The sequence below is a fragment of the Corvus moneduloides genome, chromosome Z (genome assembly GCF_009650955.1).
Source record: "Corvus moneduloides isolate bCorMon1 chromosome Z, bCorMon1.pri, whole genome shotgun sequence".
NCBI classification, from domain to species: Eukaryota; Metazoa; Chordata; class Aves; order Passeriformes; family Corvidae; genus Corvus; species Corvus moneduloides.
Genome location: NC_045511.1, coordinates 14,472,029 through 14,498,891, shown reverse-complemented (window position 1 = coordinate 14,498,891; position 26,863 = coordinate 14,472,029). Strand labels below are relative to the sequence as shown.

At 39.7% G+C, this 26,863-nt stretch overlaps 1 protein-coding gene across 1 annotated transcript in view; it reads right to left on the bottom strand.

Moving 5' to 3' along the window:
• Positions 1-21,556, bottom strand: part of GOLPH3 (golgi phosphoprotein 3) — a 32,883-nt gene extending 11,327 nt beyond the window's left edge. Inside the window, exons 1-2 of the mRNA XM_032095983.1 lie at positions 21,193-21,556; positions 1,617-1,748 (exon numbers count right to left, since the gene is read on the bottom strand). Of these exons, the coding sequence (XP_031951874.1) occupies positions 1,617-1,748; positions 21,193-21,411 (351 nt within the window). The 5' untranslated portion in view covers positions 21,412-21,556. The remainder of the gene's footprint in view (positions 1-1,616; positions 1,749-21,192) is intronic.
• Between the last annotated feature and the right edge of the window lie 5,307 nt (positions 21,557-26,863).

The window sequence follows — 26,863 nt, the reverse complement described above, 5'->3', positions numbered from 1 at the left end:
ATTTCACAGCCAAAGCTAAGGGTGTGGGGAGCAATGCCTGCAGAAGCATGACAAGGAGGACACTTGACAGAGTAGAGACACTTAAATCTGGCCAACTCAGGAACAAGACTGAAATTTAGCGTTAATGGAAAACTTCAAATAAGGTGCCACAACATGAGTCATTAACAAGAATGATTTCTAAACTGATGGATGTGGTGTAGTTAGGGATTTTGTTTGCAGGAAAGTACTTAAGCAGAAAACAACCTCCATTTAAATTTTAAATTAATGCCTATTTTTATAGAACCCTCCTGCCCGAAAACAGAAAAGTATCTCAAATGCCTTACAACAGCAGAAAAAGAAAACCTCTAAATTGCGTAGCTTTTAGATGACCTTAAACAAACACATCTACACAATCCCAAAACCACATGATAAAATTTAACAATAAACACCCGACCACAAACAAAGAAAAACCAAACACAACCCACACCAATAATTCTGCTTGTATTTTTTAGTGGAGACACACAGAGGTTATTTTTCCACTTTCCGAAAAAGCCCAGCAACCTCACAGTTAATATTTCAAGTAGACAGAGCTGACAAGGTTTTCACAGAATGAAAATAACTCCTGACTGAATGCCTAAGACGAACACTACTGAATGCCTAAGAAGCCAAACGCTCTGGAGGAAAAAAAAAGTGCGAACTAATCAATGCTGAATATGCTTAAATGAGGCTAAAAGAAGTAAGGGGCTGCTTGTCAGAACAGAGGTTCGATTTTTCTGAAGTGAAGGATGCTGGGAGGAGGTTGGGGAATTCACAAGCTTTCCTTAAAATTTAGCAAATATTGACAGGGAAATGTGCCATAAGAGAATTTATTTGTGGTGGACAGACAACATTTGACCAGGTTTTCAATAAGCTTATTGTACAAGTATCCTCTATTGCTGATGAAGTAAAAATTCTTCCAAGAGTGTGACTTTGCACATTTTGTACAAACGAAAAATTCAGTGGTTAAAGTAAAAAATAAAGGCCTCAAATCTTCAGCCTAATTCTATAAAGGACCTTAGACATGTGGCCATCTTGAAGGTCAGAGAGCATAACCAATTTTAACAAACCAGCCTCATGCATGAACTAGATAGATCTGTGTTCTCATGGGCCCCAAATAAAAGGATGGTTTCCTTCCCATGTACTGCAAGCACAAACTGCAGCATTGTGTACACCAGAAGTAAACTGGTGGCTTGCAGGACACATCTGGCATCTGGCAGTTATCCATTCCTTTTAGCCTCAGCCCACATCCCACTGGCATTGCAAAAGCCAGTTCCTTTGGCAGATTACAGCTGGTGCCACTGGCAGTAACTGCTGCCACTGCATCCTGGCCAGAGCCACTGCCAACGGTTGGTGCAAGGCTCCCAACAGTACCAGCAAAACATCCAAAGAACAAACAGAACAAGTACCAGAGATCTTCTAAGGCACTTCATCTCACCACTGAAACACTTTTTACCTTTGCACATCCACTTTATGTCATTACTCAGAATCATCACATAAAGAAAAAAAACCCCATTCCTTTTCTTAGAAGCAGTTGTAATTTACAGCTCCTATATTGTGTGGAGCATGACAAGTAAAGGTGATCATTTTCCTGCACTTACCTTTCTTGTTAGCAGACTTTTGCGCCTCATTCCACAGGCCTCCAGCTGGAGACGCCCCCGCAATGCCAATTCAATTAACATACAGCCACGCAACCCCGAGGAGATGCAATCGTTCCAGAACGATGTGTAACCCTGTGAAGAATGGAAGACAGTAAGATATGTCCATCTCCGTCTGAAAGTGAACAGAAAAAAGGCCTTGCCACATTCTCTAAGCAGTTCTCCTGCTTTCATACTTTTGAAGTGGCATCACTAGTCACTATCATTCCTGCCCTGAAAACATGAAAGAGAAACAGTATCGTCCTCTATTAGTTTTGACACTCAGTCTCTGCCTTTTGAAGAACGGGGAATCCTCAGGAAAATGATACAGAGTGAAAGCAGGCGACACCAAGAATGGTGAGGTATAAAGTGTAGTTTTATACATAGTCAAAATAAACATACGACATTTTTAAGACATCAAGCTTTTGGCATTGCTGACATCACACAGCCTTCTGAGTGACTGAGAAACATTAACATGATTTTACATGCATAAACAGCATGGCACTGATAAAGCAATAATAACCTGAAAACGGATATTAAGTTAACTATGGAGTATACTGGAAAACATGAATGTGGCAATCAGCACAAATCACAGAACAGATTATTTTGACTCAGACATTGTAAACTAAAAGACAAAAGCTTTCAAAAATATTTGGAACAGCTACCATTTTGTCATTTAAATCCTTTGAAAACATATATTTTTACAGCTTGAAGCATCCAGTTCTTATACAAACTGCAAAGCTGCAAACCACATTTATTTTACAAACCACACCACACCTACCATGATTTATCTCTATTTCTGCATTGATAGCTGTCTGCTTAAATGGCAGAACAGATCACTTGACCCAACACATTTACTCATCAGTATCTAGAAACACAACTATTGGCTTCTGTACTCCATTGTTCAAAAGTTAGGATCAAAAAAACCTTACAAAAAGAATTCTCTTTTATCTATGGAGTAGCCAACAGTGTTCTTGTATACTTTAAAATGTTTGAGTATCTAAGACAAAGCAAAATCATTGAGAAATATTCCGTCTTTTGAGAAATGTCCGCAGAAATGTTTGATATGATTCATAAAGATCTTTCTAAATTCCTCTAATGAAGCACTTCTGAAAATACTGACTTCGGGATACTTTACAGAAAGGTGCTCTACACAGGACAAGGCAGGGCGGAAGAGAGCTCTGCTTCTCATAAATTTGTCTAAACCAATAACCAAGACTAGCTTAAATCAAGAGCAAGTCAATTTTACTCTTTTTGCAGACAAAAGCTGCCAATATATAAAGATACAATGCCCATATCCTAAGTCCACTAAATTTAAAAACCAGTCTCTAACTAACGCCATCAAGTACAGATTTCCAGGAATGTGAGACTATTTGCTTCAATTTTGCACTTAGCTATTTTCAAGAGCTGTGTTATATAGATGACCAATACTTCCAAAAAGTCTACAAAAGCCCTGAATCTCTAAGGCAATTACCAAAATAGGTCCCATATATTTATTTAAAACACCACAAATATAAGTTTGGAAAGGCATTTGAGAAGTTATCTAATCAGCCTTCTACTCTAGAGTTGACACTTTGCAAGTATCAGCTACTCTTAGGATGCCATTCGGTAGTTAGGATTATGGTTGGCACCAGCTTTTCTTTGTCAAATAACAGACATGATAAGGTTCAGTATTTGCTTGAGCAGGAAGAGATATGACTACCATATTCTATCTCCAATCAGTCTCTTTACATAATAATTTCTGAAGTCAGACAATATACACACAAACTAAAAATCTACTGCACAAGCTCACAGGCACAATGTATTTGCACTTCTTTATATTCACAGAAAGTTCCATATTATTACACAAACAATTAAAGTGCTGATGCTTTTTCCCCTTCTCAGTAATGAAAGCTGAATTTATTTTTTATATTACTATTTTTCAGTGAAGTGACATTAACTACACCACTCCCAGCACCAATTACCAGATGTAAATTCCTCTGTTCCAGTAGTTAACATGGATGGCCATAGGCTGAGGATTGCAGAGAAATAAGGGCTCGTAAGATAATTCAGGTCGAAAGTGACCACTGGAGTCTCTAGTTCAACCTCCTGCTGGCAAGCAGATTCAGTTACAAAGTCAGGTCAAATTGCTCAGGGTTCTATTCAAGCATGTCTCAAAAACCTCCAAGGAGGGAGACTGCACACCCACCTAACAGCTTTTAACCAAGTGATCCTGAAAGACAGCTCAAAAAGATTATATCCTTCATAAATGGAGCTGCTTGCTCTGGTGGGTCAGAAGACATTAAAATCATGAGACTGTGCACTGTGTCACAATCTTCTTATTTTTTTTCTGCCCCCCAGGCTCAGAGTTCACAGGCAATCCTCTAGAGAAGGAATACTATATTTCCATACACAGAAAGTGCACAGCTATTAACAGTTAAGAAAGAGATTCTTTTCAATCCATTAAACTGATCTTTCCTGATTATTCAGGTAGATGAACTAGTTGATTTTGACACCTACTGCAAAGATATCAGACAATCGAAGGAACCTTCACAGAATATTGGTTTAGCACACAACAGTCTAACTAAATCATCCTTTAAATTAACTCAAACTTCCTGGAGTAACTAAAACTGAATGGAAGACACTTATCTTCGACACTCCAAACACCCTCTTGACACCTACTTTAAATGGCATACAGCATAACTAGAAAAGGTGCACAGAAGAGAAACAAAGGGGTGGACATTAATAATATACAGAGAGGTGGAATGGCAATATAGAATAATACACTATTTATAAAGGAAACAAGGGCTAAAAGGTGATAAACAAAGCTAGCTGATCAGTTAGGAGTCAGTAGCCAACTTCTTTTCTGTTTTTCCATTAAGTTGTTTTAACAGGAAGGCAAAAGTTTTTTAAAAATCCTTTAAAAAATAAGATTAATAATGAAGTTTGACAGACAGCAATGGATCTGTAAACCACATGTGGACCAGGATGAAGTCAATGTACACTGGGGGAATTGTCATCCTGAGCCCACCCTCTCCCTGAATGTGCACTGGCCACTGCTCATTACAGCACATGGGAATGAGACAGGCAAATGGCTCTAAAAACTGTTCAGTTATTCCAAATTCCTAGCAGTCTGAAAACCCTTGACTGAAGATCAAACACCACTATTTAGAAATGCAACTAACTGCACTATTTAATGCTCTTAAACAGCACTAATTTTCTCACAAATACAACACCAAGTATTTTTACATCACCTGTCTTCCTGCAAGTCTTATAGTTTTATAAACTTTCTAACTCAAAGAAATACTTATTTCATTAAAGTTGCTAAGCAGCAGGGGGGAAGACATACAAAGCAGGAGATTATTTTTATCTGACAGCAATCACACTAGAATAGCACTTTAAGCTATGAATAGCTTGCAAGACAAAATTTTAAATCTACAATGACTCAAAGATCAAAAAACTGTTTACAACTGTCATGTTTATTTACACAAACACAGCACAAAAGCATTTTTCATCAGACATGACCTAGAAACTTTCAGCTAAAAACTAGTTTTGCTAGACAAGCGTAAAGGGAAATAAGAATAAAGTTTACACCAAATACTTGTTACCATATTAACTTTGAAAGCTCAGACTTTCCACCCAGGTATGGCAAAGCAAAGACCTAAGATTCTCTTTCCGCTTTAAGAATAAGTTATTCAAAATCCATGTTCATTAGGCCATTTCTTTCCCACCAGCTATGGGATTTATTCACTTTCTCTTATTCCCTTCCCTTTTACCTGACTTCCAGCTCACACAGGTATTCCTGTTCAGTTATTCATTAATCACCTGAAACTCTCTATTAAATAGTCCATTGTATAACAAAGGCCAATTACGTAAACTACCCTACTTTCCACTTCCTGCTTCTACTTAGTCTCTTTAGAGCCACAAATTTACTTGAGAGATTTTAAAATTCAAAAGGTTGTTTGTAAATTTTTTTTTTTCTTTAAAAGGCTAACACCTTATCTCTGATCCAACAGGGCACTGCAGCCATGACCACTGTAACTTCACAAGTATGTCAAAAAATCAGTGTGAGAAGACTAACGTGATCAGATGTGCCTGAAGGTATTTGGTGCCAAGTATGTTAGTGACTTCTACATAATAAAGGCTGCTTTAAGACTTGCAAAAAACTTCAAAATCATTTCACTTAAGCACGAAACAGCCAGCCTTCACAGAGCAGTGACTCACCGTTACGTCTCACATTGCTACTACTCAGCTTCCAGGCTACTGTCACACTAGCTCTATTTGAAACAAACAAACAAAAAATAACTAAAAAAATCTAACAAACAGAAAGACCACACTGAACGAACATCACTATTTTCTGTATCCCAAGTGCAATTTAGAGGTACCCAGCAGTAACAGTGCAAAAAATGCAATTAAGTTGTAGATGTAATTTTACGTTTATACATACAGAGAAGTAACCCCTAATGGATTGCAAAGTTGAATAAAAAAAAAAAGGGGAAAAAAACCCAACAACTTTCTAAATAAAATATAGAACAAAAGACTCACAAAAGACAGGGTAACCTTTTACTCAAGAATACTTTGTTTCATATGTCAGAGTTGCTAACAGTTGCTCTTCCCACTACAGAAATACACATTCTCTCTCCACTTCTTCAGTTAACTCAGAATAGGTGAACAGCAGTTCTACTATACCTGGCACAGACAAGAAAGGAGAAGGCAGAGTAAAAAAATCCATTAAAATTACCTCAGATTCAAGAGAAAGGAAAGAAAAATGCTTGCAGAGTTACAGCCCTGAGGCGTCAAAACACAAACACGGTAATATAAATAAATATGATGCGTTTAACTCACATGGTTAAGGGCACCTGTTTACAGAACACAGACTGTAGCTGCCAATGCATTATAATCCAAAGAGTCTCAAGCTACTGCAATTACTCTGCAGACCACAGAGCCATTGCAAATGGCAATCAGCTTCATGCATCTTTTAAAAAAGCATCATAAACTCATGTAATGGTCTGCAAAGATAACTCATGGGTTACAGCTGCCTACTCACCAAAAAATTTCAGTGTTTTTTTATTTTAGCACAACAGGCCCCTCAGGCCCATCCTGAGATCCACACAGACTCATATTCAGTATCACAGGTCAGTGTTAGGTCAAAGTTTTGGCCGACTCAGACTCAATTTACATTTATGAAGAACCACAACAGAAGTTTCTCTGGGATAATGCACATAACACTGCCCAGTCTATGCTTCTCTTAGTAAAAGCCTTTTCATTTTACATTCAAACTTAATAGTACTCCTTAGACCCTCACCTAGCAACCTCTACTTAAACATAAAACTAAAACATCCATGGTAAACAAATAAACTGAACAACTGAAGGGAACCTTCTAAAGGAGAAACATCATTGCAGCTACCCAAACCCCTGAATTCCTGTTCTCAGGAAATTCCAAATTTTTCTTTTATGAAAGACACAAAAAAAGGACTTTGAAATTTGGTAAATTTCTGAAACTTTGTGTACAGACAAAATAAATAAAATGTTGGTTAAACTCTTTCCAGACATGGCAGCTCAATCAGAAGGGAAGATGGCCAACTAACAGAAAGCAGAAATGAACAATTACAGCTTCTGAGGAGTTCAGAAGTCCCAGCTCCAAGGTATTACACCTTACAGTCTAGTCAGAAGACATCAAATCCTTAGTTTCAGGGTTTATCAACTAGGAGGTACAATCCAGGTTCAAGAAAGCTTTCACATTAGGAAACAGTAAATTCTGAATTTACAGCTACCCTGTTCTCTATCAGAATAGTATTTCAGACAAAAAAAATGCAACAAGTTCTACCTGGATGATGAAAGATAAGAAAAATTAGACTTCCCAAACTCACTGGAGTTTGCTGTTACTTTCATTACTTCTGCATAGATGGCCCTCAAACATTCTGTTGAGCAATATAAAAGCTCTGAGACACAAGAGCTACTGGTTTGTTTATATACAAACAAGTGTTGAGCTTTCCCAAACAGGGGTTTCTTCCTTGCTATCTATTCTTTCCAACATATGGCAGACTATTTTCATGGTATGTTCTCTGAGATCACAGATGACAAACATACTGGAAAATATCCCATGCTTGCTGGGATCAGGGGAAGTTACTGAGGACAATTATCTCCAGGTCCACTTAGGGACCCTCACCAAATACACATGCCAGAATAATAAATATACAGTTTGGAGACACATAGAACACACGACGTTCAGTTCTACTCCTCAGATGAGGATAAGAGGAAACAGTTGTCAAGACATGTAAGTCTGAGATAGACTAACTAAAATGGAATTTGAACTAGGAAAAAAAAACTTTTCAAAGTCAGTTCAGGTCATCTGTAGGACTGGACAAGGTAAATTGAGTTATCAGCTGGTATAAATTTTATATGAGCTGCTTTTCATGTTGAATAGCACAATTAGCAAAGAGTCTACCTACATCTAGCATTTACACAGCAGTGTCATGGAGGGAAAATGTACCTGCATGCTCACTGTGTGTAGTTAATTCTGAGAAAGACTCATGTTCTATACATACATAAACTCAGATTTCTTTTCTTAGAGGTACTAAAAGTGGCAAAGAGAAACACCAAGGGAAAAACAGCAGGAAAAGAAACAGGACAAAATGATACCCTAGTGTTCAACTACCTTCCCAGCACAAGCAACTCTTGTGAATCACTACTTTTTATCTTGGAGAGATTCATTTCAGTTTTACTGACCCTTCAAGTCAGTATCACCACATCTCATTTTAACCTTGCACAAAACCTTGCGATTTGGAACTGGAGATGGTATGTCCTCCAACATATCTTCACTTTTAGCTGTTTGAGGACTAAACCCAAGGAAGTAGTCCAAAGCCTGAACTGCTGCTGAAGACAAAGTATTTCTTCAGTCCAGCACATTGCTGTTCTCTCTCCTGAGCCCACAGCAGCATTTGTGAAGTCATCCAGATGAGAAAGTGGTCTTTCTGAGAGCTAATGGCCAGTTTCCTCACCTGATTCACCATGCAGGTGAACAAATTTCAGAGACAGCATGGGAAAGGGAAGGAATGTGCTTGGGACAGACAGCAACATGTAACAGCATCTCATTCAGTGACAACCCACACTTCCATAGATAAACTGCATGCAAATCCTGAACAGTTTTTATAACCTGAATAGTTTCAGTTAGAACTTAGTCTTCGGGACAAAGAACACTATCAGGATACGTGTGCTAAAGCCATTCATGACTAAAATCTGCTCAGAAAATACAAAAAGCATAAAGCTTAAGGTATCACGCACTATTCATCATTACCTTCAGCTCCCCATTTTGGACTTCAGCAATGACTACCCTGATTATCATAAATTGGAAGTTGTATTATTTAAATATGACAAGACAGCAATAGCATCCCTTTTCAATTCTCTGAAGCAACAGCAAGTTCTTTCAGAGGCACCTACTAGCCTATTATTAGCCAACACAAAGCACAGAGAGAACATAATAGTATAAAATCATCATCTGTCACCCATTTAAAACCTACTGCAAAAGACAAGCAGAGACAATTTATCTTGAAATACAGGCTGTAGAAAGTTGTATTTCATAACGGACTGAATCACAATTGTGACAGAAATGTCACTTTTTTAGTCAAGGAGTTCCTCCCTGAAGTAGTAGTTTTGTGATCACAGAAAGACAGCTGGGGAGAACAGAAAGTAAAGGATTAACAGCATACACTGTCCAGGTGCTCTGCAGCAGGTGAAAAGTTATTAGGAACTTTGGTCTGCTACAGTTTTCATGTCAGAGATGACTGCTTCCTTCCCCCTGTACCCTATCTCGAATGTGAGAATTGGTCACAAGAAACTTTACAACTTTAATCTGCTTCACAGATACGACTCCTCATGAAACAAACACTGCCTGAAAGTATTTTGATTTTAATGAAGAGTACTAGCGGAGTGAAAAGCATAGGGCTTTTTATTCCCCCAAAAGACAGCAACCATCTTAATACCTTTACGTAGTCTCTCTACAGCTACTAATATTACTGTGAGTTTTGAAAGCACTTACCTAAAGAACTTCTACAACACATCTTAAAACTGCTCCCAAATTCAAATGAGTGAAGTACAAAATATAAGCAGAACATATAGAGAAAGGGTAACAAAACTACTTGGTTTATTATAAATAACGTTTTAGCATAGAATTTAAATTCATTCTGTTGACCCAAAAGCCTAATTTTAAGAATTCCAAATGCATCTATTACCAGCACTCTTCTACAACAGAAACACTGCATCCTCTTGGATTAAATGGAGATACCAGCTGACAGCACTAGGAGAGGACAAGGAACAGTATGGAACATTGTCTCCTAACACCTGCACATGATTCTGTTGTTCCTGTCCTTCCTAGCTGAAGGTGAAACTGCTGATTGGAACTGCTGATTGCAGAAACAGAAACTGTCTGATACTGTTGCACGTAAGAAACCTCTTCTTCATGATAACACAACTACAAGTAGTAATCTCAGGCAAATCAAAGTCAGTAACTGAGCTACTGGGAAATAAAATTAAGCATTAAGTTTACGGATTCTTTAGATATGAAAACTCTTAAAAGTTAGTAATTTATTTAGGAACATCATCGTTCTACAAGGAACAACTAATACACTTTTGCATGGGGCAGGAGTCAGCAAGAGTGATGCCATAGATGCTTGATTTAACGCTTAGTGTGTTTTATAAAGCATTGGTACAACAAATCTGACACCGGACTTTTTCAGTCAAAAAATTCAATTACATTATTTTTAGATTATTTTTAGATTATCCCTTAGAAATAATGAACTCCAAAAAAAAAAAAAAAAAAAAAAAAAGTAAAAAATGAAGTATTTTCTTCCAGCATGCTGTTACAAGAAGCTTCGCAACGTAATAGCAGGCAAACTGGTCTTGGAAGAATGAACACAAAATTCAAGAAAGTCCACAAACTTTTCCAAGTTCCCAATGACAAACAGAAATGCTGGTCAATACTAGAACTTCTCTTCTGCAGCCAGCCAGCATTTGTTCCACCTCAGCTAGATCCTTATACAGACTTCTGTGATTCTCTGATTCAGCTTCAGTAGCCTTGGACAGACTAAACAAATAAAGCACCTTGAAGTCTAGTGAGAACCAACCAAAAAGTCTTTCTGCCAGCCTAAGTAAACATATTTATAACAATGTGGGAAAAATGCAAACAACAGAAAACAATTACAGAAGACAAGAAAAAGGAAAACCTATTGCAACATTTATTGAAGACAGGCTGGAATGTCCAAAACTACTTTAATTCTCAAGGTAAAAGTAGACTGCTCTCACCATAGGTATCCCATATGAACTGATCCATTTTCATCTTCAGGGAACCAAAAAGATCTGTTCTTTTCTTTCCAGTGCAGGTTATTGTAATTCACATCAACCTGAACGTAAGCATAGTAACAGCACAGAAGCTGCAGCTGACAGTAGGCCTCAAACAAGACAAGTTGACATAGTCAAATTATGCATGTGCTTTAACGACCCAGAGATTCTCACTTTCTAATATACATTAAATATATGTATTTCATTTTACTAACTCTAATAGCTATCAACTTACTACCTTTAAGAAAATCTCATACTTCACAACGCTACAGTACTGCACAAAGCCAGATTTAAACATAAAACCAAATTCAGCTTCTCTGGCAGCATTCTTTGGCAAGTCCCAAATCAACTTCTTTTGGCAAGGAACTGTGTGGTTTTAGCCCAAATTGAAAATAAAATGTTCAGGGTTAGGGTGTCTTGCTTGAATAACTCTTCAATAATAGTTTCAATCTTTTTCCTTCTCAATGGACTTATCAGACAAGAGAGACAAAAAACCTCCACAATTCTGGAATACAAGAATGATGGTTAAGCTGAGAACACATTCAATTATTTTTCTTCATGCTTAGATTCCAAGACAACAAGCAATCCTGAAACACAAAACTGAATTTTGGTTCAGACAGCAACATGATTCAATAAAATTCATAATTATTAGCAAATTACTAAAAGACAAACCATCTACTGTCTATCATACATTGATTTTCACTGCTTCTACTGATCAACTTGTTTTAAAACATTTGGTTAAACACATGACCCAGCTTCACTTGACATGAATGCATTCAGAGAAGGCTATTTTTTATGTATTATACAGACAAACAATGTATTTAATAACCAAAAGCAACAGTTTCATTTTTCAGATATCTCTAAAATGGATAACAAAGAAATTTCAGATCCAGTAAAAGAAATAGCTGGAAAAAACATTTTGAGGACATTATAAAGAGAAAATAATTTTAGGAGACATTCATCCCTTTTACCAGTCATCAGTCAGAAATCACAGAATCGTATCCCATGATATCCTGTACCCATAACCTCAGGTGGAAGGGAATCACAAGGATCATCAAGCCCAGCTTCTGGCCCTGCACAGGACACCCCCAACAATCTCACCATGTGCCCAAGACATTTCCAGAATCTCACTCCCCCCTACATCCAGTGTTGCCCCAACCCAACTGCAGAATCTGGCACTTGCCCTTGTTAAACCTCATGCAGTTAATGAAACCCAATCCCCTGATTTGTCAAGGTCTCTCTGCTGGGCTTCTATGACTTCCAGGGAGTCAACAGCTCCTCTCAAGTTGGAAACTCAATAATAACACTAAAAAGATAAAAACAAGATGCCCAAAACTTCCCTTTTTTTTAGCATTTACTTTAGTAAATGCTAAAAAAATATTCAAGTAAAACACTGCTATAGAAATACTCTGGATTTTCTCATGTGTCAAAGGAAAAATATTCAAACTTCAAGTCATGTGCAATTTAAATAAACTGGATTCCTCTCCACATTAGACTAGGTCTTTTTCAACCTACACCTAGCTAGCTCTTTCCTGCAGATCTGACTTTTCAAGTAAGCCACCACCTTCTCAACCCAGAAACTTGCAGGACATCTAATAATACATCCTAACCTATGAAACTTTTGAAAATTAAGAAGAAAAAGGCAAGTCAGACTGCAGGGGTGTTTATTACTGGAATACTACAAGGCAAAGACTTTGATGTTTGACTCCAGTCCCTCCTGATTTCCTCTTTTCATGCAAATGAAATCATTAGTCATTTTACTGGAACATAAATTGTACTCTAGTTATAAATAGAAGGTAAGTTAGTGGGGGAAATCTCTGAAACGTTCTGACAGTCAAACACAGAAATACTTTAGGAAAGCACGCATACATATTCTACAAAGCGCAGTATTCTTGACAAGCAACTTGTCAGGTATTTGATTAACCTGCCACTGCATTTAGGAAGAAGAAACACATAGCAACTGCTGTCAGGCGCTGAAAGCACTAAAGCCAAATGTTATTGCCCACGTTTTCAAGCATGTACACAGGCAAATGTTACACAGGCAAATCTCATTAAAATGAAGATAATAAACCTAAATTTGCTAAGGAGGAAGCAACTAGCACACACATACTGCTGAACCCTTATGAGGCCTCTGATTAAATCAACATTTAAGAGTCTGACTGATCACTTAGAAATGACAAGACAAACTCAGAAGCCCAACTTTCCTCATGATTAAGTGTACACACAAGCAGATAATGACTTCAAATATTTGTATGACTCTTGCAAAGCCACTTTCCATCAGGGTCCAATCTCTATTCTGCATATTGGTGCAAAATTAAGACGTAATTAATTAGTTTGTTCAATAACCTCTGATTTCAACAAACAGATTTCTACTCTACCTCCTAAAGGCACTTAATGTAAAACCTGGTATTTATATGAAATAAATGTTTAATTAGAATTTAGTGTCTCCTAGTGCTGGGCTGAGCCTGGGTGGCAGCTGAGTCCCACATAACTGTTGCCCCAGTCACTTTGGCATGGGGGGAGAGAATGGGAAGACCTAAGTGAAAAAAACAAAAGTAAGTGATGCTAAACGCTTAGTACCTCCCACAAGCAGACTGATGCCCAGGCAGTCCCCAAGCTATGACGATCTACCCTGCTCTCTCTACTCTCTTTTTATTGCTGACCATAGCACTGCACAGCCAGGAGTATCCCTCTGGTTAGTTGGGGTCTGCCATCCCGGCTGTCCCCCCTCCCAGCCTCTTGCACACCCTACTGAGGGGGTGGCAGAGTGACAAACAGAGATGGCCTTGATGCTGTGCAAACACTGCTCAGCAACAGAAAACACAGGGGGCGTGTTATCACCACTGCTCTGTTATCAACATTGTTTTGGCCAAAAATAAAAAACATGGCACCATACTGGCTGCTATGACGAAAATCAACTCTACCCCAGACAGGTCCAATACATTTCTCTTAAAAACAGTAGGAAAAACTGAATCTGGTATGTCTTTCTAATACAGACAAAGCAGGTCCCTTATTGGCTAAATAAGAGATAGAGGTTTCACTAACTTTGACTAACTAGGCCACACTGATTAAAATATAATTCCCTCCTCCAGTCTTATAAATACAGTGTATCTGCCCCCAAATAAAACATCTACCCTCCTCTCTTCTACCTTTTCTTTTACAGCAGTCACAATTAAAAACACTGTAAAAGAAATAATACAGGTAAAATGCTGTATTATTTCAAACTGGGGAGATGCACAATGCTTAATTTTGAGTAATCTGCATCTGGTTGTTAATATGGATGGCATTCTAGAGTCATATTTTGGGTCTTCAAAAAACAGGGTACATAAGGGAGAGAGATTCCTCTTTTCTTTGTCAAATCTCACCCATCCTTCTTTCAGATTTTTTCAGAACAAGCTTCTAGTTTGTCACTTGTTTCACTTGTCCAGGTGCAAACAATTTTCAAGAAACAGAGTATTCCATAATAATGCCATGTCAACATCTTTGTTGTGAGATTAAATAAAAGTCCACCCACTGCACTCTTCTCACATTAAATGGAACAAGTTCCTCCATTTAGTATTTAACATATACTAACTCCAAACTGAAAGTCTCAGCCATAGAAGCTGCTAAAGCAGGAATTCCATTTAAATACCCAGCTCAGGCAAAGTTGTTGCAGTTAGCCCTTCCTGAGCGATCAGTACAGACAGAACATCCACCTGACATTCACCTCAAGCTACACAATGAGTATCATATACCTGCCTGGGTCACTGTGCACTGCAGAAGACAGAACACTGAAATTACAACACAATATGTACAGAATGCTTCTCTCGTGGTAGAAACTGCCCAGTGTGGAAGCACCACGGTAAAACCAAGTGTCTATTGAAATAAAACAAATGAAAGTGCAGTGTGCTGTGCTATACAAGAATGACAAGCTAATACAAACCTTCTTCTAAAACCATGTACAAAAGACAGCCTAGCAGCTAAGGACTCCAAATAACATAATTACATGATGCTATCTAGTAAGACCATAAAGGCAGATGACTAGAAAGCATATAGCAAAAAGCAGCTCACAAGTGCTTAAAAGAGTATCAGCAAGAGAAAGAGATGCAAAAAGCCTGACAGCTAATTTCCTAGTGTGATGAATAAATCATGTAACATCCACAAATAAAAAAAGAGCTTTGAATGTAACACCTTTCCCATTACAAAGATCTACTAGCTTATAGGGTGTATTATCTCAATGGTTCATCACAAACAGGGAAGGAAAAAGGAAAAAAAAAAAAAAAACGGGTGAAATGCAGTAGTTTAGTATATGTTGTACTGGGAGAGATGGGAAAGACTTGGCATGCACAACACCGGTTCACACAGACTAGCAGCTTAGCGATAGTACCACACACCTTTGTGCTCCTATTCATCCAGGCTTACATGCAGTGCACCTGGAGGAAGAGAGCAGTTGAGAACTGTGCAATCTCATAATTTTTATGTCTGAAAAGCACATGAGAAATCCTTCCGCAGTAAGATTTTATCAATAATTCTGAGAGAAAGCAAGTTACGAAATTTATCTAAGACCTCTTTGCAAGCTAGAAAAAAAACTAGTTAAAAGTGGCACATGGCTAGTTATTTTCTTCTTTTACTAAAAGTTATGAAAAAACCGACTGAGAATGTTGTCTGTGCAGCGGAACCCAAGCCACACATTTCCTCCAGACTAGCTTCCCCTCTTCCCAGTAATGCAACACAGGGATGAGTATGTGCTGTAGAAATTATTTGACCTGTAAGAAAGTAATTCTTAAATATACTGTCTGCAACACTTAGTCTGGTCATTTTTTACCCTTGCAAAAAAGTCCCACTACATGGACCTTGACTAACTGAAATAAGTGCTGTAATACTTTGTCCACATTAGGATCAAAGAACACCCGAAAAAATACCACTACTTCTTTAATACAAAGTATTATTTCCAGTGTCATGATTATTTCCCTTCTAGCAGTAAAGAGCAAAACTTTCTTATATATACTTCATGCAAAATTTTTAATAAAAGCAGCTTCCTATAGGGAGAGGAGGAAGAGTTATGGTGTGTTTTTATGAGCACTCAAGTTAAAGCTTTGTTTAAGAGCACTTAAAAAAGTGGAAATCCCTACTAAAAACGCTCTGACAATGTTTTTGTCTTTGCTCTACTCTAGACAGCTTGCCATAAAAAAGGGACTTTGCCACACTCAAACTTATCCATAGAAAAACAATATAGATTACAGACCAACCATGCTATGAGAGCAGGGATAACCACACCAACTGCATGCAAATGATTCAAAATCAGCATATCCTCCAAAGAGCCCAAAAGCAGGATTTATTCAGCAGCATGGTAAAGAGGCACTTCACTCATCTTGTAGCAAAGAGAATTGGGGTACTCCTCCTCTCATACCTCCTATCTTCTCCTAGTAATTTATCTACGTAATTTCTCCTGTAATTTATCTATGGACATGAGATAAAAAAATTAAAAAGACCAAAAAGGTAGGCAACTATGAAAGAAAGAATTTTTCACCACAGACATTACACACTTTGTTGTTATTAGGCCCTGAACATTTGAGAAAAAGCATGTCTTTGTCCAGGTTTCAACACATTCATACATCACTCTTCAACTGCAATGCGAATGAATTCCCAGTAGACGCCTCTTCAACTTACACTTGTTTGCCTCAGAAATTTTCCACCAAAACTTGGGCGCTTCTAAGTTGACATTCAGCCTCTTGCTAAAACTTTTTTTAATGAGAGGAAAAAAATACTAAAAAGGATACAAAGAAGACTTTTCAAAATCTGTTAAGGCAAATCCCCTCAGACTTCTGCATCATACTATCAGTTTCAGTAAGTCAAATCTTAAGAGCAGGAAAAACACCACCCACATTTCAAATGTTTTCAAAATTCCTATGTCACCTTTCACAGAAGTACCTTTAGGACTAAAATATAACATTCAGAAACCAAGTCAGACACTCATATTTGTAAGAATAATAAAGAAACTACATTTTAGTACTAATCTGATCAATACAGAATACCCCATCTGAAGCAGGCACACTAGTTCCCTAGTAGCTTATTTCAATACAATGAAAAGTATCATAAGCTGGAAACCTTCATGTGACCTCTGTGGACACAAAGCTATGCTGCAAAACCAAATCTTCAGTAATAAATGAAATTTTTGAAGGCCAAACATGAGCAACAAAGATCCAAGATAATTTCTGTACCTAATAATGTGATTTAACACTACCTCACTTCCACAAACGACATCTAAGTCTTCAGCTAAGAAAGGGCAAAAAATCCAAGAAATATTTAACATTGTGGTAGACTGCAGTAGCCAGATATTTTTCAGCATACTTTACATGAGTATTCTTTCAGCAAGTAAGGAATTAGTTACAGATCAAATAAATATTTTATCTTAGTGTGCCAGGTCTCTCTAGCTGCTTCAATTTGTTTAGCTGTGGCAATTGCATAGACGATAAAAGCAGGTGAGTGCACTGCTGTATTTGAATAGATTCCCAACAAGTACCATGAGAAAATTTCAAAAACGTGGGGGAAAAAACCCCAAACCCACAAGCAAAAGAAACCCTACAAGGATGAAATTCAATGGAGCAACGGTTACACAGCAGGGCCACCTCACAACCTCTCAATTTTTATGGGATTGAATTACAGGATGTCTGGAGGACCTGTAATGAACTGCCTACCATGTACTCATCCCTTAGCTATCATTTTTAAGTAAGTTAGAATATAACTTCTAATATTCATCACTCCCTTCTGTTGCTTCAGTAGTTCTACACTGTAACTCCCTTTTCCTGTGGCTTTGACCTATCCTGTCACAATACTGGTTTTTTACCTAATACTGGTTTACTTCAGTGCATGCTTTTTATTCCTACAGCAACTGGCTATTGCTCTGCTTTAAATGGATGAACCTGACTCTCTTTTCCAGACACATTTCTAAAGGGTTTCCAAATACATGCAGGTAATTGTGATGGTTCCCTGAAAAACTTTAGTAATGTATTTTCTTCCAGTTTATTACCTGCTCCTCCAAGGACACCGCATCTGTCATGTTATGCAACCATGCAAATATTTCAGCACATATCCCTTATAACCTGTCTTGACTCTGGAACACAGAAATAGTTAGGTGTACACAGAAAGAAGATAGCGATGCAAGAAGAACTGTTGGTGGAAAAGAGCAACCAGAACAGACACGTTATGTACAATTGAATTAGGCCAACCCGGTGGGGGACACAACATTAACAAACAAAAAGGCCATGTCCAAGAAGCATGTTCAAACGCATTTAATTGTGTTCACACATAAGGAATCGGATTGAGGGGCGGTGTGTTTGTTTTACAGCTGCCAGAAATTCCCATGGCTGAATCCATACTGCAGCAGCAACCAGACAACAACTCAAGAGTCTTGCTGTGGTTGTTTATGACCATTGCACGACCCTGAAAGCAGGATTCACATGAATATCTAACAATCTCCTGGAAACACTGAACTCATCAATACATCACTAAATGGATCTTCCTGAAAAACTGTTTCCTAATAGCAAAGACTCCTCCATGTACACTTAGAAATTATACAGGTAGCTCCATATATGTGAGGTATTTTGTGTATGATTTACATGAAGTTAAGCCATATTCACTAGTGCTTAATTTCATTTAAAAAATCACCTGAAAATCTGAAAGCTATGTTATCAATGCATTATCACTGACTTTTCTGAGAAAGCAGCTTTTTTTAGGGAAACATGTTCTTTGGCAAAAACAGAGTCCTTGATTGGCCAAAGAATGCTCTTTGGCCAATCCAGTCTACTTTTTGTACTTTTTTCTTACATTAAACATTAAATTGCTCTATCCTGTTGGAATAAACAGGAAGGATGTTCTCAGCTTTAAATTTACAGGCTTTCAATTGAGCTTGCATCTCAAAAACCTGCCTTTGCCTGTCCCTTAGACTTTGTATAGTTTCACAACTACACTTTACAGACCCTATATTCCTCTCCTCTGCTTGCTCTCTTGAGAAAGTCTCACTCAAATGTTACGGTAAATCAGTTCTACTGGAAGTAAAGACTTTGTAAAAAACATTTCCATATGTGTAAAGTAAGTTAGTTCTGCTTACTTAACATTAGAACAACAGAGAACAAAAAATACTCATCTTGGAAAACGAGCCTATAGTTTTACTTCCAGTTTTGGAAGGAAAACACATGACAAGTGCTTTGAATAGTGTAGCCTGTACATAGGGGCACAAGCAGACCCAGAACCAAAGCCCAAATCCCCATGCTTCTTGTCTAACAAAGCTCACAAACAGGATATGCTACAGTCCCAGCATTTAAGCCCTCTGTCCTAGAGATGACATTTTCATTCTTTTTGTCCGGTATCTCCACTGCAAAATCCCAAGGGAGTTATGGATATCCATGCCACTGTAACCAATCAGTTCCTTCTTCTATACAAAGGAATATTAGGTCAATGTATGTCACTGCTGTACTCAGCAAAGTCAGATAATTCATAACTTTGATGCCCACCATTGCAAAGCTAGACTTTTAGACCCAATGTTAACTATTGCCTTTTGATACACCACGAAGACTTGTGCCACATACTCCTCCTAGGCAGACACAACGCTCCCTACCATGAAATCTTTACAGCATAATGCCCACAGATTCAGCAAATTTAACACACAGTCCTGGTTAAAAAACAAAGAGCTGTAAGATCACTCAGTTTATACCACCTTCCCAAGGTAAGGCATCCCAAGGCAATCCTGACAGCAATTGCTCTTGCCACTCCTAGCTTACTTTCCCCCAACTACTCAGGCGTGTAGAAAGAGAAATGCTCATATGCACAAGCCTTCAATTTCACAGGTAGAAGAAGAGATCACTGTCTACTGAGGTTATCAGGATGCCACGGCAAGGTCCACCTGAAAAAATGGGACTACAAGAATATGCCCTGAAACACACAGCCTGAGAGAGAAAAAAAATGGTATTGTAGCAGGTATACACACAGATCACAGAGTCACAGAATAAGCTGGGTTGAAAGGGACCCACAAGGATCGAGTCCAGCTCCTGGCCCTACACAGCACCATTCCCAAGAGTCACACCATGCACCCAAGAGTACTGTCCAAACACTGCTTGAACTCAGTCAGGCTTGGTGCTGTGACGTGTTAAAAAAGCAAATTTTAATCAAGAAAGCCACTCTTTATTCACTATCAACCAGTAAATTTTAGATGCAATGCCCTATCAAAGAACATATAACTTATCAGCTTCCCTCCCCCATTATTTTGTCTTCCTGAACATGGAGAGTTTCAAGAGACTTCCATTCAAATCAACGAACTGGATTAATTTACTCGTCACGCAAAAAAGAAAAGCACGTTGCTTAATCAAATCCATACTATATTTCATATCTAAAACAAAGGTGTATTACACTTCGTTATACACCACGTCAAATTAAACTGCTTCCCTGACAGAACTGACATTCTGCAGTGTGTGTGCTTTCTATATTAATTGCCTCTTTCAAACGAAAAAAAAATCCAACACACCGGTGGAAGTACACGCTCCCCAATGACTTAGTCACAGTATCATGGTAAACTTTTAGGCTACTAAATCAGTAAAAACACAGAATTATTTAATAATGCCATTTCTTCATTTTGACACACTTCTCATTACTCACGGCCCATTTTTGTCATATAACCCTCCCCCCAATTTTATGGTATTTTTCACATGCATTACTCTGCAAAGTCTTAGTAGAAAAGGGCTGCTCAGCATCCTAGAGCACCGGAGGACCTCGTAAGTACCAGAGTCCTGTCTGACAAAACCCACAGGAGTAGAGGGATCTCCCACATTAGAGCTATGGGTAACTTGAACGAGGATAAATGTGCCAGGTTCACCCAGGCCTTCATGCCCAACGCTGGCCTGAAGCCCCGGCTCCCATATCCAGGTCCCTATCTTGCCCCAGGCTCTCTGTATTCCCTCCCATATGTATTTATATGACAGCTCCTCTGCGAACCCCGCAACCGAAGGGCAGCGCTACAAACTCAGCCGGGTTCCCCCTCCCCAAAATCCGTGCACCTTTTCCCTACCTCCTCCAAAACACCGAGCTTATTACAGCCACATCACGTCCCCCGTCCCCTCCGTCCCCAAGCCCGCAGCCACACTCACCTGCAGCGCCCTTGACCCCATCCCACCATCAGGCTCCTCTTCCCCAAAGCACCCCCCAAAAACCTGTGTCCCCTCGGGCACCCCCTGTACAGCGTCCCCGGCCGCACCTCACGGTCCTTGAGGCCCAGCAGCAGCACCTCCTCCATGAGGGTGAGCCGCGTTTCCTTAGAATCGCCCTTCTCGTCGTCGCCGGACTCGTCCCGGCGCCCTTCATCCTCGGGGCCTCCGCCGGCGCCCCGCTCCTTATCGGCGGCGGCGGCCGCGCTGCGGGAGGCCTCGGTCCGGCGCTGCACCAGCCCGGAGCTGCGCTGGGTCAGGGAAGTCATGGCTGCGGGGACAGAGCGGGGCTCGGCGGCGGCTCGGGAGGGGACGGGCCGGGCTGGGAGCCGCTCCGCCCTACGCGCGCCGGCCGGGGGCAGTCATGGGGAGCGGGCCGGTCCCGGGGCGGCCGCGCTGGCGGCGGCGGCTCAATATGGCGGCGCGGGCTGATGTCAGCGGAGGATGTGGCAGCGCCGGGCGGGGCGGCGCCGGAAAGGGACCCGCGGCTGAGGGAGTGCGGCCGTGACCCGGGGCGGGCATTGCGCTGCCTTCGGGCATGGGCGTGCGCTTCCACACGTGCCTCGTTTACACAGCCGCAAGTCCGCTTGGTTTCATACGATCATGAAAGTTGGAAGAGACCTTCAAGACAATCCAGTACAACCGTGTGCCCAGAACTGCCCCTGTATCCCTTAAGCCACATCACCCAGAGCCGGATCCAGACGGCACTTGACCTTCAGGGATAGTGACTCCAGCACGTCCCGGGACAGCCTGTTCCAATGACTGACCATTCGAGTTTAGCCACAAAACCGTGTCCGATTGCTGGCACAGCCCCTACCCAGCCCCTTTCCCTCCACATGGAAAGCGTTCAAGGCCGGGTGGATGTGGCGATAAGCAGCCTGGGCTGGTGGAAGGTGTGTGGCCGCAGGACCAGGGTAGTGACCATACCCTTGGGTTCGGCACTGCTGAGGCCACACCTCGAGTGTTCCGTATCCAGTCCGGGGCCCCTCACAAGACGCTGAGGAGCGGGTCCAGAGAAGGCAACAGAGCTTGGGAAGGGTCTGGAGCGCAAGTCCTGTGAGGAGCAGCTGACGGAGCTTGGGGTGTTTATCCTGGAGAAGAGGAGGCTCAAGGCGGGGCCTTATCACTCTCTGCAACTCCCTGACAGGAGGGTGTAGCCAGGTGCAGGTCGGTCTCTTCTCCCATCCAACAACTGACAGGACAAGACGACACAGCCTTGAGGCTGTGCCAAAGAAGGTTCAGGTTGGACATTGGGAAGCATTTCTTCACAGAACGGGTGATTCAGCATAGGACTGGATTGCCCAGGAGGTGGTGGAGTCACCATCCCTGGAGGCGTCTAAGGAAAGACTGGATGTGGCACTCAGCGCCATGGTCTGGTAGACATGATGGTGTTCTGTCATAGGTTGGACTGAAAGATCTCAGAGGTCTTTTCCAGCCTGATTTATTCTGTGATTCTGTGCCCCTGCCCATGGCAGAGGGTTGGAACGAGATGATCTTTAAGGTCTCTTCCAACCTAAATTCTGTTACTCCATGATTCTATGTATGTATATATGTACCTGTCAGGTGAACTCAGTTGAGCTCTCAACAGTTTTTACTTCAGATTCTGGAGATGGAGTCCCTCGGCTCTGCTGTTGATGAGCACCTTTTCAAACCTTGAGCCCTTTTTTAAGTGGCGCACCAAAAACTCAAAAAAATTCTTATCAAGGCTAAATCCCCATGTAAGTTTCCAGGCAGTGTAATTTATTGCAGAATAAAGGTGTTTATGGTGCAGGGATGCCCTGCACTTTTCAGTTCACAGTTAGAATGTTGCATTTAACCGTACCGAGATACATAAATACGAACATATGTAAAATAGGTATTTAATACATAAATAAAATACATGAATAAATAGAGGGTTGTTTTTAGTGTCTGAGGGTTTTATTTGTTTTTTTTTTTTTAACGGGACCCTGTTTACCAAGAGCTCTGAGTCACTCTGGAAGTGACTTTACCTTTCATCATTTTCCATGCCCCCAGTCCTTGCATCCCCTGCTATTGTGACTTGGTGACAATTTGATGCAGCATAAGACAGAATAGCAGATGGACAGTCCTGATCCCCAGAGGATCTGGACTGCTCACACAAGGGATTGCTGATTGTTCCTCTTCTGGTTTTTGAGGCCTGCTGATTATTCACAGTCCACTTACTGTGCGACATTCCAATTTTTTTTTTTAATCTTTCTGGGTTTTTAGTTAATTAAAATGTCCTACTGTACCAGCTCAAATGCCAAACCAAAGCTGAAGGATATAACATGACTGTTATTTTTATCAAATAAGTGTTTGCTCCAAGAAGAGATACCATAATAGCACTACAAGATCTGTTTCCTGAAAATGTCATTTCTGAGTTGTCATTAAACTCTATAATTTATTAATTTAATCCTGTATGAGGAACTTGGATCTTTTCCTGAGGATTACAGTCAAGATGACAGGCATGTAATTTAACCTGAGTCATTCCCTTTACCTTCTTTTAACATAGTCGCTGTGTTAGCTTTCTTCCTGTTCTTTGGAGCTCCCAAGGTGTATTGAGAATCATATTTAGAGATCAAAAAGAGGTTCCAAAAAGCTCTTTCAAAAACCTGTATGCAAGCTATGCTGGTTTACTGATACAAATTACAGCTGTAGTGCTGCTGTTTAAATTTTTTTTAAAGTACTGTTACTGGAAAGAATTTAATCTTTGTCTTGTCTGATAATATTTACCTATTTCACTGAAATACAAAGCTATTTGTTGAATACATTTTCTGACAGGACTGTTAACAATTCTTACATTTCACTTTAGTAATGTCATTGGTATAATTTGCCTTGTACCTACATTCAGTTCACATTGAAGCACAACTTACATTTTCTCCAATTCCTATCTTAAAGCAATTTTATCATCTCCATTTTTATCAATAGAATGCACTGTTTGGGCCGTTACAATTATTTTCACTTGCCCACTGGATAGTGTGGCATTTAAGTACGTTTGCATTTTGTCCTGATTGAATTTTAAAGGTTAACTAATGGAATGTTCATTATGAACTCCTAATTTTTTTCTTTTGAGGTTTTGGGGGGTTTTTTGATTCTTTTCTGAAGGGCCTCATTACTTTCCATTTTGTAAAAATCAGTTTTTAAAAATAGTTGCTAATTACATTATTGATTTGCCCTCTTCTCTGTATTTTGTTACAAAAGCAAACAAATTAGGATCACTTATAGGTTAATAATTTTTTTATTGATCAATTTCATTTTTATTACAATGAGGTGTCCAGTGAAGTTCCTTATACTTAGCAGTCACTTTTTTTGATTTAGAAACTCAGGTGTTTACAGAAATTGCAATGTAATGATGTAATTTCAAATGAATGTATTTCTTCATTATTAATTTCAGTTCTGAGTCATTATCTGATGAACATAAACTAAGAAGTTCAGTGTGAATCAAATTAAGAACACATGTACTTGAATTTTTAGTCAATTAATTTTTTTTTTACACTAATGCAACTCTGATACACAAAAGCAAAATCTGAATGAAAAGGAGAGCAAACAAGACATGTTTCAGCACATTATTTTGTTGGTGTTGATCCCTTCCACACAGCAGAGAGCTGGCGTGCCAGAGAGGAGCACTCCAATACCCACCTAGGAGATCCTTTGTCACGACCTTCATAACTGCAGTTTATTTTACAGTGCCAAGCAGTATTTGAAAAATATTTCTGAGTCCTGCCTGGCTTTATCAGGAGTTCAGAAGGCTGTAGCCCCGATACTGCAATGTGTGGTTGATGTTGTTTGGATTTTCACTGGGCATCTCGTTGGCTACAGACTCCCCTTCCTCCCCCATCCCAATGCCAATGGTATCCAGAGAGCTGAGGCCCGAAATCTTCAAAACACTCTGTTAAGAAGTAATAACGCAAAAGGACCGGCTGTGGTCTATAAATAGTTCTGTTCATCTTGCAGTAAATTGACCTTGTAATGCATCCTAGTTTATCCTTAAGCCCATCTCTGGCAGAATGCAGTAGTGTTCTGAAATAGCTAGGAATTTTTAATTGCTGCTAGCCAGCTGGGAGGTTGAAATAAAAGGGAAAAGAGCAAAGGCGTGAATCTGAGAGTCATACTTTCTGTTGTGCTAGTTGCAGTTGCCATGATTTGCTTCTCCTTGAGAGCAGGGATTACCCCAGTGATGTCAGCAGGAAAGGTGAGTGGCCAGCTGGTTGCAAGTGTGTGTTGGGACAGCAGGTCAGGCAAAGAGTAACTTTATTTAACACCTGACAGAGGAGCTCACATGCTCTTAATTACAATCAGATATTTCACAACTTGAACATCAGGAGCATGACACAGAGCTGGTTAAAGCGACAAGTTGGCAGAAACCTCAGCCTAACAGATGTGCCGGGCTCTGGAGCTTCAGGCGCAGTGGGTGAATCCTACTGCTCCTGCCACAGCATCATCACAGGATATAGGTGGGCAGATTTTCTCCTGAAGAACAGTTAGATTAATAGGATGTGCATGTTTTGAAGCTGACAGCAAGAAAACAGGATTTGTTTTCCATTTATTGCTGGCTCTGCTATGGCTTCACCATCTAGCAGTTTCACCAGTCAAGCTCGTTTACATTCCTGCCTGTGTCTTCCATTCCCTCCCGGTGAAAGTGTGACACTCCCAATTAGGCCACTAAAAACAAGTGTCTGGTGGAGCTATGGCCTGAATCTCTGTGACGATCTGATTTAAAAACAACAAGTCAAGAAAAAGGCCATGTTCCCCTGTATCGTTTCAGGGATCTGTTGACGGGGCAGTCTCACATATAGGCACAGGATCATTGCTGATGGAGCACTGTGCTGGACTACAAAGTATGGAAACCCAAGGACCAAATGGTGACAGGAATTCCTTAAGGCCAAAAAGTCTTCAAAACCATGCTGATTACAGACATGGTGCTTGAGTGCTAGACTAGATATTAATGGCAGAAAAGAAGTGGAAATAAACTGTTTTGAGATTTTTTTCTATCCAATATTACCGGTGTAATCTCCAAGAACACGATTTTCACTGCCAAGAAGAATCAAGATGCTGAGAGGTACAGAGTGAAGAAAGAAGATCAGAGATAAGGGACAAGAAAAGTGAGCGGGCTTGCTTGGTTACTGTATGTGGAAGGAAACCAGAGTCAGTGATCAACTGACTGTAGAAGTCATGTCTGGTACACAGCGATCATGTAATATTCTCTCTTTCAGTTTCAGCTGCACCTGTTTTACTCATGCTGTTGCTTTGGTTACTAAATAAATCCTTCATTAGCCAGTGCAGACCAGCTGGGTTTTTCTTCTTGGTTTTAGGAAGGGATTTTCCAACACTAACACCAAATTTTCTAAGTAAAAAACACTGATGACTCTTTCTATCTGTACAACAAACTCTCATTTGGCTTTTAATGCCCAACTGCTTGGACATCGTTTAAATTGTCAATTTATAAAGTCAAAATTTGCCAATGTACCTTTTCCAATAGCCACTTTTTAAACTTCTCCCTTAGGATGATTCAAGGACAATGTTCTAGGCTTCTCAAAAATGTGTAGATTTAATTACTACTTTCAGCATCACAAATGCCAGTGTTTAACACTGAGCTCATATAAAATCAGATGCAGCCACTAAGTAATAAAATTTATCTTCAAAGGACTTTGAGTTAAAAACCAGCACATGCTGCTTTTAAGTTTCGTATCTACAAATACAATAAATTGTGGATTTTTAGAAAAA